Below are 14,920 nucleotides of genomic sequence, written 5' to 3'. Positions count from 1 at the left end.
CTGCCGAGCTGGACTCCGTCCTTGGAAGCCAGTAGGTCACCTTGGGTGGTTTCCTAGAATGGGGTACAGCTGCTGGCGAGCTAAACAGCTCAAGGGAAAGGAACAAGGGGCAAATGTACCTAGGCATCCATCACTAGGGGAGTAAAGATGGCCAGGACGCACAGAAGCCTGGAGGGACAGCCAATCAGAGACCAGGGCCAGGTGGTAACAGGCCAGGGTGGCCCCCCGCAACCACCTGGCTCCATCTGGAGTTGAGCGAGCAAGCCCCCTGGCCTCCGCCTCCCGACGCTGAGGCCCACGTCCCAGAGGGCAGGCAGTGGAGCGCTAGTCCTTCCGCATGGTGTAGCCCTGGATCACGCTGTTGAAGTAAGCCGGCGTGTTGCGCTCCGGGTAGAAGAGGATCAGGTAACACTTGGGGCCAAAGTAGCCCAGGCTGATGCCCAGGAGGTTCAGCACGGTGACCAGGAGGTCGAGGATGGTGACCAGCACCCCGCTGTAGACAGCCATGAAGGTGCAGAGGAAGACAGAGGAGGAGAAGTAGAAGGTCATGCAGAAGGTGATGAACTTGGCCTCGTTGTAGTTGGTGGGCAGCTCCTTGCCCGTGTAGGCGAAGCCGAAGCCCAGCACGGACAGGAGCAGGTCCAGGCTGGTGTTGACCAGCAGCCCCCGGTGGTAGTTGGGGTTGCAGGACAAGATCATGATCCTGGGGTCGTCGGGGTCCACGCGGGTGGTGGGCATGGCGGTCGTGGCCAGAATGCTGCTGGCCACGATGACCAACTTGAGCATCACGACGGACGCCACGAAGACATAGGGCCCGTGGTAGCGGCCCCAGCAGCCGTAGGCACGCGGGAGGCGTCGGGCCATCTTGAAGACGCAGACGATCTGGAAGGAGCGCACGGTGATGCAGGAGATGCAGATGGTGAAGCAGAGCGTGAAGAAGGCCTGGCGGAAGAGGCAGGACGACACCGAGGGGGGCCCCACGTACACGGGGACCGCCGCGTACGCCATCAGCAGCGGCGCCAGCATCAGGAAGCACATGGGCCCGCCCGCCGAGCGCACCACGGGCGTCTGAGCATGCCTCCAGAAGATGACCACCACGGCCAGGGTGCTGAGGAAGCCCAGCGCGGCCAGCAGGACCACGGCTATGGTGGGGGCCTCATCCCATTCGAGGAAGGCCAGCTTCCGCTTGAAGCAGGAGGTATCTTTCCTGTGGGACCACTCGGAACTTGGGCAGGGCTGGCAGTCAAATTCATCTGCAAGAGCCCAGGGCAGCTCCTGTCAGCTAAACCCGCCTTCTCAGCATCCACCTTCTCCACGGCTGCACTGGGCCTGGTCCCCACCGGAGGGAGACAGAGCTATGGGCCACCAATGCTCACTGAATCCTTGACATCCCCCGGCTCATCAACCCCTCACAGCAACCCCATTCCACAGATGAGGAAACTGAGGGTCAGCCAGTTAAAGTCACAAAGCCAGGAAGTTACAGAGGCAGGACTTGAACCACGGGCTCCTTGACTCCCTCAGTTGTTAAAGAATCTGCCTGCAGTGCAGGAGACCCCAGTTCAATTCCTGGGTCGGGAAGATCTGCTGAAGAAGGGAGAGGCTACCCACTCCAGTATTCTTGGGCTTCCCCGTTCAGCTGGTAAAGAATCCGCCTGCAATGTGGGAGACCTGGGTTCGATCCCTGGGTTGGGAAGATGCCCTGGAGAAGGGACAGGCTACCCACTCCAGTATTCTGGCCTGGAGAGTTCCATGGACTGTACAGTCCATGGGGTCGCAAGGAGTCGGACACAACTGAGCGACTCTCACCGACTCCTTGACTCAGAGCCTAACAACTGTAATTCTTTTTTTCCAAGATCTCATCCTCTGGTGGGAAATATATAGTCCTCAGTCCTTGGACACTTGTGTCCCCTGGGAGACTGCCAAGACCCCGCAAAGGTGAAAGGCCTGAGGGAGACCCCCCTGAGGGCAGGCAGGTGCAGGGCCCGTGTGTGGCCCTGGAGTCATACCTAAGGTTTGGTTGAGGAAGGTGCCTGGGGCGCAGTCAATGCACTCGAAGCAGCAAGGGTGCAGGCCCACCGGCTTCTTCTTCTGCCCAGGCTGGCAGCTCTTGGAACACATGGACACGGGGATCTGGGAGGAGGACAGAAGACCCTGAGTCCTCTTTCCCGCTCTCTGGGGGACCCTCCTCTCCCCATCTCACCCCCAGCGGGATGCTCCGAGGAGGGAAACTGACCCCTGTTGGGGAGGGGCAGGTGACAGGACTGCCGTTGGAACTGGACCGTCATAGAAATGCTCTTAGCTTTGCCCAGCAAAGACCTAATCTACCTTCTTCAGGAGACAGCACTCAGCTGCTGAGAAAGAGAACTTCTGAGGCTGCTGAGTGAACAGTGTGTGGCCCTGGAGCTCCTAGAAGTTCTCTTATTTCTGAGGGGTTGGGCGGCGGGGGAGGGGGGGAGGTGGAGAACTTGCCTGAGGCAGGATCTGGGAGATGGGGAGAATGAGACCCTGGATCCAGCCTTGCCTGAAGCCTCACGGTCAACCCTGGAGCCTTCCATGATGCAAGGCAGTAAGTTAACTTTTTATTTATATCACTTTCTGTCACCTGCCACCAGGAGGCCTACTTAACGCAGCTCTATGGAGGGGCAGGGCTGTCTGGAGAACAAGAGCCGGCAGGCAGCGGCCGCATCTATGCTTTACTGCTGTATTCCTGAGAACAGAGGCCTCCAATGACATTTTGTTAACAGAATGAATTACAAGTAGAGGAAACAGTAAGAGCAAGGGGTGGAGGAAAGGCTGGGGTTGGCATTTTTGGAGAGAGGGCGTGTCTAAGCCTGGCTGAAGCCAGGATGCTCTGAGAGAGAGTGGGGAGGGTCGGGGGTTAGACTAAGACACTAAAAATGCAGGGTCGGGGGCCTCAGCCATGCATGCGTCTTGAGTGGGGAGTGGCCTGATTAGATTCGGGTTGTATAAAAATTATCCTGGCTGTGCGGCGTTGGAGCAGCAAGCGGCCAAGAAGAGCTACCCCACGTCCAAGGTCAGGAGCAGTGGCGGTCATAGCGCTGGTCATAGTGCTTTGCTGGAGCAGCCATGAAGAGACACCCCACGTCCAAGGTAAGAGAAACCCCAGTAAGACGGTAGGCGCTGAGAGAGGGCATCAGAGGGCAGACAGACTGAAACCAATCACAGAAAACAGGCCAATCTGATTGCACAGACCACAGCCTTGTCTAACTCAGTGAAACTAAGCCATGCCGTGTGGGGCCACCCAAGACAGACCAGTCATGGTGGAGAGGTCTGACAGAATGTGGTCCACTGGAGAAGGGAATGGCAAACCACTCCAGTATTCTTGCCTTGAGAACCCCATGAACAGTATGAAAAGGCAAAATGATAGGACACTGAAAGAGGAACTCCCCAGGTTGGTAGGTGCCCAATATGCTACTGGAGATCAGTGGAGAAATAACTCCAGAAAGAATGAAGGGATGGAGCCAAAGCGAAAACAACACCCAGCTGTGGATGTGACTGGTGATAAAAGCTAGGTCTGATGCTGTAAAGAGTAATATTGCATAGGAACCTGGAACGTCAGGTCCATGAATCAAGGCAAATTGGAAGTGGTCAAACAGGAGATGGCAAGAGTGAACGTCGACATTCTAGGAATCAGCAAACTAAAATGGACTGGAATGGGTGAATTCAACTCAGATGACCATTATATCTACTACTGTGGGCAGGAATCCCTCAGAAGAAATGGAGTAGCCATCATGGTCAACAAAAGAGTCCAAAATGCAGTACTTGGATGCAATCTCAAAACGACAGAATGATCTCTGTTCATTTCCAAGGCAAACCATTCAATATCACAGTAATTCAAGCTTATGCCCCAACCAGTAATGCTGAAGAAGCTGAAGCTGAACTGCTCTATGAAGACCTACAAGACCTTTTAGAACTAACCCCCCAAAAAGATGTCCTTTTCATTATAGGGGACTGGAATGCAAAAGTAGGAAGTCAAGAAACACCTGGAGTAACAGGCAAATTTGGCCTTGGAATACAGAATGAAGCAGGGCAAAGACTAACAGAATTTTGCCAAGAGAATGCACTGGTCATAGCAAACACCCTCTTCCAACAACACAAGAGAAAACTCTACACATAGACATCATCAGATGGTCAACACTGAAATCAGATTGATTATATTCTTTGCAGCCAAAGATGGAGAAGCTCTAGTCAGCAAAAACTGTAGTCAGCAAAAACAAGACCGGGAGCTGCCTATAGCTCAGATCATGAACTCCTTATTGCCAGATTCAGACTTAAATTGAAGAAAGTAGGGAAAACCACTAGACCATTCAGGTATGACCTAAATCAAATCCCTTATGATTATACAGTGGAAGTGAGAAATAGATTTAAGGGCCTAGATCTGATAGATAGAGTGCCTGATGAACTATGGACGGAGGTTCGTGACATTGTACAGGAGACAGGGATCAAGACCATCCCCATGGAAAAGAAATGCAAAAAAGCAAAATGGCTGTCTGGGAAGGCCTTACAAATAGCTGTGAAAAGAGGAGAAGCGAAAAGCAAAGGAGAAAAGGAAAGATATAAGCATCTGAATGCAGAGTTCCAAAGAATAGCAAGAAGAGATAAGAAAGCCTTCCTCAGTGATCAGTGCAAAGAAATAGAGGAAAATAATAGAATAGGAAAGACTAGAGAGCTCTTCAAGAAAATTAGAGATAGCAAGGGGAAATTTTCATGCAAAGATGGGCTGAATAAAGGACAGAAATGGTATGGACCTAACAGAAGCAGAAGATATTAAGAAGGGTGGCAAGAATACACAGAAGAACTATACAAAATAGATCTTCATGACTAAGATAACCATGATGGTGTGATCACTCACCTAGAGCCAGACGTCCTGGAATGTGAAGTCAAGTGGGCCTTAGGAAGCATCACTACAAACAAAGCCAGTGGAGGTGATTAAATTCCAGCTGAGCTATTTCAAATCCTAAATGATGATGCTGTGAAAGTGCTATACTCAATATGCCAGCAAATTTGAAAAACTCAGCAGTGGCCACAAGACTGGAAAAGGTCAGTTTTCATTCCAATCCCAAAGAAAGGCAATGCCAAAGAATGCTCAAACTACCGCACAATTGCACTCATCTCACATGCTAGCAAAGTAATGCTCAAAATTCTCCAAGCCAGGCTTCAACAGTACGTGAACCGTGAACTTCCAGATGTTCAAGCCAGATTTAGAAATGGCAGAGGAACCAGAGATCAAATTGCCAACATCCACTGGATCATCGAAAAGGCAAGAGAGTTCCAGAAAACATCTATTTCTACTTTGTTGACTATGCCAAAGCCTTTGACTGTGTGGATCACAATAAACTGTGTAAAATTCTAAAAGAGATGGGAATACCAGACCACCTGACCTGCCTCTTGGGAAATCTATATGCAGGTCAGGAAGCAACAGTTAGAACTGGACATACAAGGAACAACAGACTGGTTCCAAATAGAAAAAGGAGTACGTCAAGGCTGTATATTGTCACCCTGCTTATTTAACTTCTATTCAGAGTACATCATGAGAAACGCTGGGCTGGAGGAAGCACAAGCTGGAATCAAGATTGCCAGGAGAAATATCAATAACCTCAGATATGCAGATGACACCACCCTTATGGCAGAAAGTGAAGAACTAGAGAGTCTCTTGATGAAAGTGAAAGGGGAGAGTGAAAATGCTGGCTTAAAGGTCAACATTCAGAAAACTAAGATCATGGCATCTGGTCCCATCACTTCATGGGAAATAGATGGGGAAACAGTGGAAACAGTGGCTGACTTTATTTCTGGGCTCCAAAATCACTGCAGATGGTGACTGCAGCCATGAAATTAAAAGACGCTTCCTCCTTGGAGTATCTTCCCTGGTGGCTCAGACGGTAAAGTGTCTGCCTACAATGTGGGAGACCTGGGTTCAATCCCTGGGTCAGGAAGATCTCCTGGAGAAGGGAATGGCAACCCACTCCAGTATTCTTGCCTGGAAAATCCCATGGACGGAGGAACCTGGTTAGGCTATAGTCCATGGGGTCGCAAAGAGTCAGACACGACTGAGTGACTTCACTCACTTACTCCTTGGAAGGAAAGTTATGACCAACCTAGACAGCATATTAAAAAGAAGAGATATCACTTTGCCAACAAAGGTCTGTCTAGTCAAGGCTATGGTTTTTCCAGTAGTCATGTATGGATGTGAGAGTTGGACTATAAAGAAAGCTGAGCGCCAAAGAATTGATGCTTTTGAGCTGTGGTGTTGGAGAAGACTCTTGAGAGTCCCTTGGACTGCAAGGAGATCCAACCAGTCCATCCTAAAGGAGATCAGTCCTGGGTGTTCATTGGAAGGACTGGTGTTGAAGCTGAAACTCCAATATTTTGGCCACCTGAGGCAAAGAGCTGACTCATTTGAAAAGACCCTGATGCTGGAAGGGATTGGGGGCAGGAGGAGAAGGGGACAACCGAGGATGAGATGGTTGGATGGCATCACCGACACGATGGATGTGAGTTTGAGTAAACTCTGGGAGTTGGTGATGGACAGGGAGGCCTGGCGTGCTGCAGTCCATGGGGTTGCAAAGAGTCGGACACGACTGAGCGCCTGGACTGAACTGAACTGAAGCAACATAGCACACATGCAGTGGTCAAGCTGCTACATAAATTCAAACTACAAACATTCAAATAAAAAAGGAGAAGATCTCAAAGGAAGCCAGAGCGGGGAGAACACCAACAAGAATGCTTACTGAGGGCCAGAAGGATATTTATATTTATAACAGAGTCAATCCATCAGGAAGATACAATGATTACAAACCTATATGCACCTCACAGGAGAGCTGAAAACTACAGGGGAAATAGGCTATAGGGGAAATTGCAGATGTAACTGGCTGAGATGACGTCATCCTGGAAGAGGGTGGGGATCATCTCCACAAGACTGCTGTTCTTACGAAAAGGGAGACTTGGAGACGGACATGCCCATGGGGAGAACGCCGCCTGAAGATCAAGGCAGAGATGGGGCGATGTGGCAGGAGCCCAGGAAAGCCAGCAGGGACCACCAGTCCCCAGCAGCCAGACAAGAGGCCTGGGGCAGGAGGCCTCAAGCCTCTGCCTCCTGGATCTGGGACTTCGGGCCTCCGGAACTGGGAGACGACACATTTCTGCGGGTTAAGCCCTGAGTCTGTGGTCCTTTGTGATGGCAGTCCTCGCAAATGAGTAAAGACATCAACCCAATTTACTCCGTGAAAATCCCCGAGAAGCTCAGGATACTAGCACCACCCAAAGCCTCTGGAAAGGGGGTCGGGTGGGGGTGGGAGAGTGATGAGGCCTCTGCAGAGCTTTTGGATGCCCTCTGTCACCCCCACAGGGCTCAGCCTCTGCCCTCTCCACCCCAGTAGCATTCTGACGAATTCTTACAGAAAGAAGGTAAAACCAGAGTTTAGACTGACAGATGCCAGCCACGGCAGACAGCAGAGCTGTCATCGCCAGAAGGTCAGTATTGCTTGATAGGGTGTAGCCTGTCTGCTGTATAGAGAAACACAGCAAGCTGTGGCCTCAGGCAGGCCACACAACCATTCCGTGCCTTCAGCTTTCTATCACATAAAACATAAGAGGAGAAGGGGAGACAGAGGGTGAGACGGCTGGAAGCATCACCGACTCAGTGGACACGAGTGTGAGCAAGCTCCGGGAGTTGGTGATGGACAGGGAGGCCTGGCAAGCTGCAGTCCATGGGGTCACAAAGAGTCGGGCATGACTGAGCAACTAAGCAACAACGGCATCTATTCTCCGGATTAGCATGAGAGTTGAAGTCTTCAATCCACACATGTCCTGAGCCCCTTGGCCCCGAGGAGCCAGAAAGCCCTGAACGTGGGCAGTTCTCCGTCAGGGGAAGAAGGCCAGGACCCCAGACGATACACCCACACACAGAGACGCCTCCACTTATCAATAATGAGCCCAGGTCAAAGGGCCCTCCCACCCCAGCTCCAGCCCTGGTGCCCCGCCCAGGCCCCGCCCCCAGGCCCCTGAGCCTGACCGTGTTGTTGGGGGTGTTCCAGGAGATGTCCTGGATGCGCTTCAGCTGCCGCTTGAATGGCTGGTAGGAGGCGACGCTCCGGAAAGGGTTCTGGCTCAGGTCCCATCGCCACTGGATAACCTCCAGGTTCAGGGACAGGTCCCCTTGCTCGTTGAAGAAGATTTGGTGGCCCAGGAGGGTGAAGTTGACCTTCCTGATCTCCGGAAGCAGCTAGAGGGGCCCGAGGGAAGGGAAGTGGAGCTGGCATCAGAGGTCAGGCCAAACCTGGGAAAAATTCTACCAGCCCGTGGGCCTTAAAATCCATATCTGATGATAAAACTGCAAAAATGTGGCAGTCTGGAGGCAGTGGCTGCGAGATCTGGTTTTAGAGTCAGATACACCTGGATTTTCACAGCCCATCTGCCTCCTGCTGTGAGGCCTTGGACCCGTCACTTAACCTCTATAAACCCCAGATTCCTCTTTGGCAAAGCGGGAGTCAAAAAAGCCTGATCTTCTGGGCTCTGAAGCAATCAGTGAGTGAGTCTCCACTAGAGGCTCAGAACAGTGCCTGGATAACAGTCAGCACTCACCTCCTAGGAGACGTCGGCATGACTCCTTTTCCCTGGAGGTCACTTGGGCCATCCCTCTGTGACCCAATGCCTGGGGTTCAGAGCCCATTGCCTCTCCCACTGCTGGGGTCTTCCCTGCCCCGGGGTCCTGCCTGCCCCCCCCCCCACTGTGGAGCTGACTCTGATTTCAGTCTCTCCCCACCCCAAGCCCCCTCATTCCCACCGAGCAGAAGCTGGTATGAACTAAATACGCTTTGCACTGGGCATCCTTTGGCCTGAATTCCAGTCCTAACCCTGTTCTCAATTTGCTGTGTGACTTTGAGTTAGTCACTGAACCTCTCTGGGCTGATCCCAAAAGGGCTTCCGGCTCAGATGTCTCATCTGTCTGGCTCCTAGATCTTTCTTCCATAAATGAGAGAGTCTACTGGACTACATCTCGGAGTTCACCCCACCTCGGGAATTGCCAGACAGCCCAAGGAGTTGGTCCCCAGCCTTCTCCCTTCCCTGCCAGGAGAGTGAGGCCCGAGGGCAATGGCCCGGGAGCTGAGCAGGGAGGCCTGAGGGCGATGGTCAGGATGGCAGCGGCCCTGGGAGCCAGCGCTGGGGTCCGTGTTCTACCCCTGCAGTGACCTGGCAGAGCTGGGCTGAGCAACCTGCATTCCAGGGATCCAAGGCGCCGGATCAATCCTCCTGAGTGGGCGGGGCTTTTTACCGGCAGGGGCCTGGGCCTCTCCCCACTCCCCTTTTGGGCCCAGGACCTGCATCCCCTGGGGTTTCCCCCATGGGTCAGCAGTAAAGAATCCACCTGCAATGCAGGAGACATGGGTTCAATCCCTGGGTCAGGAAGATCCCCTGGAGGAGGAAATGGCAACCCACTCCACTCCAGTATTCTTGCCTGGAGAATCCCATGGACAGAGGAGCCTGGCGGGTGACAATCCACAGGGGTCCCAAAGAGTCAGACAGGACTGAGCCTAAGCACTTGTTTCCCCTTCCCCACTTAGCCCCACCCCAGCTCCATCAGTGGGGCTGTCCCAGGCCCCACCCTCTCTCCTAAGGTCAGACGAGGAGGAGACGCTCAGCTTCTACTCTGCACCAGGTAAGGTACATGCATTACTGTCAATCCTCCCAATAACTCAGCCGTGTGCATACTGCTCCTTCTGTTTAAGAAATGAGAAAACTGGGCTCAGAGATGTCAAGTAACTTGCCCAAAGCCGCACAGCTAGTGGCGGTAGAGCCGGGACTCAAACTCAGGGCTGCCTGATTCCGAGGCTCTGCTCAGCTCATCGCCACCCGCTTCCCCACGGGTGGACTGCATGACTGTGGTGGTAGAGCTGGGACTCGAGCTCAGGGCTGCCTGATTCTGAGGCTCTGCTCAGCTCATCACCACCCGCTTCCCCATGGGTGGACTGTATGAGATGTGCCTGAGGGCTGTCAGGAGAGGATAAAGATGGGGGTGGGAGGTGGCCGAGCAACAGAGTGGGCTGTGAACAAGCCAGTAAACTAGGCAGAGATGTCTGACAGTGGGCAGAAAGGGTACATCTCTGGTCTATATCTCCTCTGCCCCTCTAGGTCCTCAGTGAAGCCTCTGCCTTCCGAAGGCACATGGTAGGATGTGTCTACGCGCATGCGTAAACCAGGAATGCGCAGCTTTCAATTCCGTGTCTGAATCAAGGCGAGGTGGAACTGGAACAAGATCAACAAACCTGAGAGCTGAGGGGACGCTACAAGCCCAGCCTCAGCATCCTCACCCTGGGGAGGCTGTGTGGGGAACCTGGGTTCCCGCTGCCTGAGGAGATTCCTGCTGCCTGAGGAGATTCCTGCTGGAGAATGCCACCCAGATCTTGGTCCCAGGACAGGTTCTCGTGGATGGGGATGATTAAATTAATTCTCAGCAAAGGTAGTCTGTTTTGTCACCACAAAGGACTCTTATGTGCCTGGAGGCAGGGCGTGCGCGGTGGTCTCTTCCACTCACTTGCCCGGAACACACCGAGGGAAAGCGAGGCCGGAGCTGAGCGCTGAGCGCTCGGCGGTCTCCAAGGCAACCACGGACTCTGCGCCTGCTCCCTGAGGCCCTTGGTACCCCGCGGGCTGGACCTCACCTGCCAAGGGTAGACCACATCCTTGCGGCAGCCGCTCTGGTTGCAGCCCAGGAAACTGTGCAGCGCGTGTGCCACGGCGTAGACGGAGGAGTACACGCTGTAAACCACGCGCTCGCCGGAGAGCGTGAGGATGCTGTTGAAGGACTCGGTGGTGTTCAGACAGGTGTCGCACTCCTGGTTGCAGGTGGCTCCCCCGCTGCTCCTGTTGAGGGCGGGCCGGCCGAGGCGGGAGCGGCGGACGCGGAACTCGCTGAAGCCCGGGATGGGCACGCTCTGGGTGGTGATGCCCAGGAAGGTGCCGGCACGCTGCAGCTCGGTGAGGTTGTGCAGCACCGGGTCGATGGCCCAGGACTCGGAGGCGATCCACACTGCGCCCGTGAAGTTCTGGCGCAGCACCTCGCGGAAGAAGTTGTGCAGGGCCAGCTCCGGCGAGAACACCACCACCACGCGCGCCGTGCTCTGCTGCAGCTTGCCCACGATGGCCTCCAGACGCTCCTGGTCCTGCGGCGTCATGGTCTGGTCGGGCTGCGGCGTGGGCAGCGTCTCCTGGAAGGCGATGCAGATGTCGCGGTGCGCCAGGCGCTGGCTGAGCAGGTGGCCGTTCTCGCGGCCATAGTCGTCGCCGCTGGCCAGCACGACGATCCAGTTCCAGCGGAAGTGCAGCAGCACCTGCGCCATAGCCTCCACATGGTGGTCCGCGCCCGGCATGGTGCGCAGCACCGCGGGGAACCTGCCCTTGTTGCCCAGCTCGTCGTTGATGGCGCTGTAGGTGATCTGCATTGCGGAGGGTCCTCGGGCATTAGCGGGGGGTGGGGGTGAGGGTGGGTCTGGGGGGTGGCGGGGAGCTCACCCGGCAAAGCTCCCTTCCTCCTTCACCTCCCTTAAGCCTCCATCCAGTCTCCCCCTCCCCCGCTTCACCTGCCACCTGCCCCCTCAAGTGGCCCACCTCCCTTAGCTTTGACTTGACTTTCCCTGACTTCCCTGGTGGCTCAGATAGTAAAGCATCTGCCTACAATGCAGGAGACCCGGGTTCAATCCCTGGGTGGGGAAGACCCCCTGGAGAAGGAAATGGCACCCCACTCCAGTACTCTTGCCTGGAGAATCCCATGGGATGGAGGAGTGTTGGGAGCCAGCATGAGGAACTCCGCCCATGGCAAAGGTCATGAGGAAGGAAGCCTGGCATACGCAAAGGCGTGATCAAGCCTCAGGAAACCCCCTGTTCCCGAGCATCCACCCCCTAAACCAGAGTACTTTACGGGAGCTCTCCCCCATAACCATTGCTCTCGGAGAAGGAGTTAACTTGCAGCTCCAGTTAATAAAAATTCCTGGGCGCGACAACAGTGTTTCAACTTAACGAACTCTGGAGGGTCTCTGGCCGGCCTGATCAGGCTCGTCCAGCCGCATGTGATTGTTTACAGCCTCCCAACTGTGAGAGGCACGGGATGTTTTAAAACTTTCTAAATACAGACTCTTTTGAGACGGTAGAAGATCATTAGTACAGTATTAGTGGGTCGATTAGGAACTATATTGGTGAAGGGTTTTTTCTTCATTTGTCGTGCCAATAATTACTGCTAATTCCCTGCCCTGGGTGTGACAAGGATGTCTCAGGTCAAACCTCTCTGCTGACAGACTAGCTTGTGTGACAACCTCTCAACCATAAACAGCACAGAGAGTTTGGAGTATTAGCATAGGGCTTTTTTCATTGATGAGTCAATGATTGCCATCAGGCCTCCATATCCTTAGGCACCTGGGAATATATTAGTCAATGTATTTGGAATATAGAAAAGGAAATATAGTCGTTTTTTGATGTTAGCAATACTAGACTTTTTGAGTTAATGAATTTTCTCTTTTGTTATAGATCACTGTACTTTGTTATAAATCACTGTGTCCTTGCTATGCAAAAATGTAACTTTATCACTATCTTAAGACTAAATAGATCTTAAAGGAAACATTGGTGAAGGGTTTACATTTGTTGAGCCAATATTTCCTGCTAAATCTCCATATTCCTGCCCTTATAATGAACATAACTAGCATATAGGAGAAATAAGTATTATGTTAATCATGTTAAACCTTAGGTTAAGTAAATTCCTTTCTTGATTGTAACTCACTACACCCTCACCCTATAGGAGTGCAACTTTATTTGGAGGGTGGCGCCTGATTTAAGAAAAAATCACCCCTGGAAAAATAAGTTTTCTGGTTAACTGACCAGTATCAGAAAGGGCCATAAAATGTCAGCAGACCTCATGGCCAGAAGATGATGAAACTCAAAGGACCTTTGTATAATTTTATATGAAGCATCTGATTGTGACAAGGGTCAGGTCTGCTGACCCCTGCGTGACTCTGTATTCATCACTATATATAACAAAAAGGTATATAAACAAACCTGAAAAATAAAGAAATTGGATCAGTTTCTGGAAAGACTGATTCCCCCGTGTGGTTTCTTTCTCGCTCCCCGTTTTCCAGGCTGAATTCCCATCTGAGATGTGGGTACTCACCAAGCCTGCTAATTCTGCCTGGGCTTCTGAGATCGGACCGGGGAGGCCTCAGTGCCTCCTCTCCTTTGGGAGAATGGAAAGATGCCTGTGGCCTACGTAGGTGGTGATTAGTATTCCACGTAAACCAGTTATTCAGCCTCTTTTCTCCACTGATTCTCCTACTACACTATCTGTTTCTAATCTCCCTCTATATCTGTAATTAAATAAGTTTTTTCCAGGATGCTGACTCCATCCCCACCTTCGAATCACCCTGGATCCACCGGGGCTGGACCCCGGCAGAGGAGCCTGGTAGGCTCCAGTCTGTGGGGTTGCAAAGAGCCAGACACAACTGAGCGACTTCGCTTTCCTTTTCCTTTTCCCCTTTCCTGCAGCGCACTTCTCACTTCCTGTCACCCTGTATCACGTCCTGACTTGCACTGGTCCCTCCGTCTGTCCCCCCGGAAGGTCAGCTCTACGAGGGCAGATTTCTGTGCCTCCACAGCCCATCGCCAACACCTGCAATGGTACCCGGCTCAGCGCATGCTCAATGCACACTCACTAAATGAATGAAAGGGTGAGCTCAGTCCTGACCGGATGCTTCAGGTAAGACTGTTAACGTTTATTGAGCACCTACTATGAGTCAGAACCTTGGTGCTTGATGTCATAAAAACAACAGCAAAAATTACAGTGTTTGTAACTGCCCACTGTCAGCTGAGTTTTGTGCTAGCGGCTCTTTAACAAGCAGATATTTTATGCCATTTATGCCTTTTTGATCATGATGAGGAAACTAGAATAGCAGCAGTGATTCTGGCCACCCTCTCCACTCCTCTTGCTCGGAAAAGCTCACAGGCAGAGAAGCCTGGCGAGCTACAGTCCATGGGGTCGCAATGAGTCTGACACGACTGAGCGACTAACACACGCACAGTAATTCTATAGCACTTTTGTGAGGACCTGCCATGGGGCAGACTGCATGCTAGGAAGCTCTGCAGAGTGGCATGGGGCGCTTTCTGAGCTTTCATTCGCGTGCAAGACGCTTTACACAACAAGGGCAACATTATTGACTACCTACTGTGTGCTAGAAATTCTTAGCTAGGCTGAATGCTTTAATCTTCAGACAGTCCAAAGATAGGACTCTTATCTTTCCACTTCAGAGATGCAGAAACTGAGGCTTGGGAGAGTTAAGAGATTGGCTGGAGGTCTCACAACGGCCAAGACTTAGAGGCAAGGTGCACACGCAGGTCTGTCTGCCTCCAGAGCCTGAACGCTCAACCAATAGGCTGGCTGCCTGCCAGGGCTGGGGTGGATGTCTTGACCTTGCTTCTGCTCCCCCGGGCATCCCCTGTAGATGCTGGTCGGGGTGGTGAGCCCTCTGGACAAGCCCTCCTCCCCAGCCCCAGGGCCTCACCTGTGGAAGGAGGAAGAGGGAGAGGAAGTTGGCCACGGTCTTGGTGGCCTCGGAGTTGTCGGGACCTATGATGGCCACCACGCGGGGCACATAGTGGCTGTAGTCCTCCTGGATGGGCAGGAAGTAGTCGTCCTGAGACAGGAAGTAGAGCACGGGCTGGACGTTGTTGGACATGTAGCAGGAGTCCACCATCTCGTAGCCCAGCAGCACGTCGGGCAGCAGGCTGCTATCATTGTTGATCTCCTCCACCGCGAAGCGCATGGCCTGCATGAGGTTGTAGCCCAGCACCTTCATCTCGTACCTGGAGGGGCCGCCGTGGGCGGGGTGGGCAACAGGTCCAGAGCGGGAAGGGGAGGGGAGGA

General features: G+C 52.9%; 1 protein-coding gene across 1 annotated transcript in view; it reads right to left on the bottom strand.

Moving 5' to 3' along the window:
* Positions 1-324: 324 nt before the first annotated feature.
* Positions 325-14,920, bottom strand: part of TAS1R2 (taste 1 receptor member 2) — a 17,009-nt gene continuing 2,413 nt past the window's right edge. Inside the window, exons 2-6 of the mRNA XM_027964000.2 lie at positions 14,559-14,859; positions 10,680-11,453; positions 8,033-8,242; positions 2,007-2,130; positions 325-1,253 (exon numbers count right to left, since the gene is read on the bottom strand). Coding sequence (XP_027819801.1) covers positions 325-1,253; positions 2,007-2,130; positions 8,033-8,242; positions 10,680-11,453; positions 14,559-14,859 — 2,338 coding nt within the window. The remainder of the gene's footprint in view (positions 1,254-2,006; positions 2,131-8,032; positions 8,243-10,679; positions 11,454-14,558; positions 14,860-14,920) is intronic.

Source organism: Ovis aries, chromosome 2, assembly GCF_016772045.2.
Source record: "Ovis aries strain OAR_USU_Benz2616 breed Rambouillet chromosome 2, ARS-UI_Ramb_v3.0, whole genome shotgun sequence".
NCBI classification, from domain to species: Eukaryota; Metazoa; Chordata; class Mammalia; order Artiodactyla; family Bovidae; genus Ovis; species Ovis aries.
This window is presented reverse-complemented; position numbering and strand designations above follow the sequence as displayed.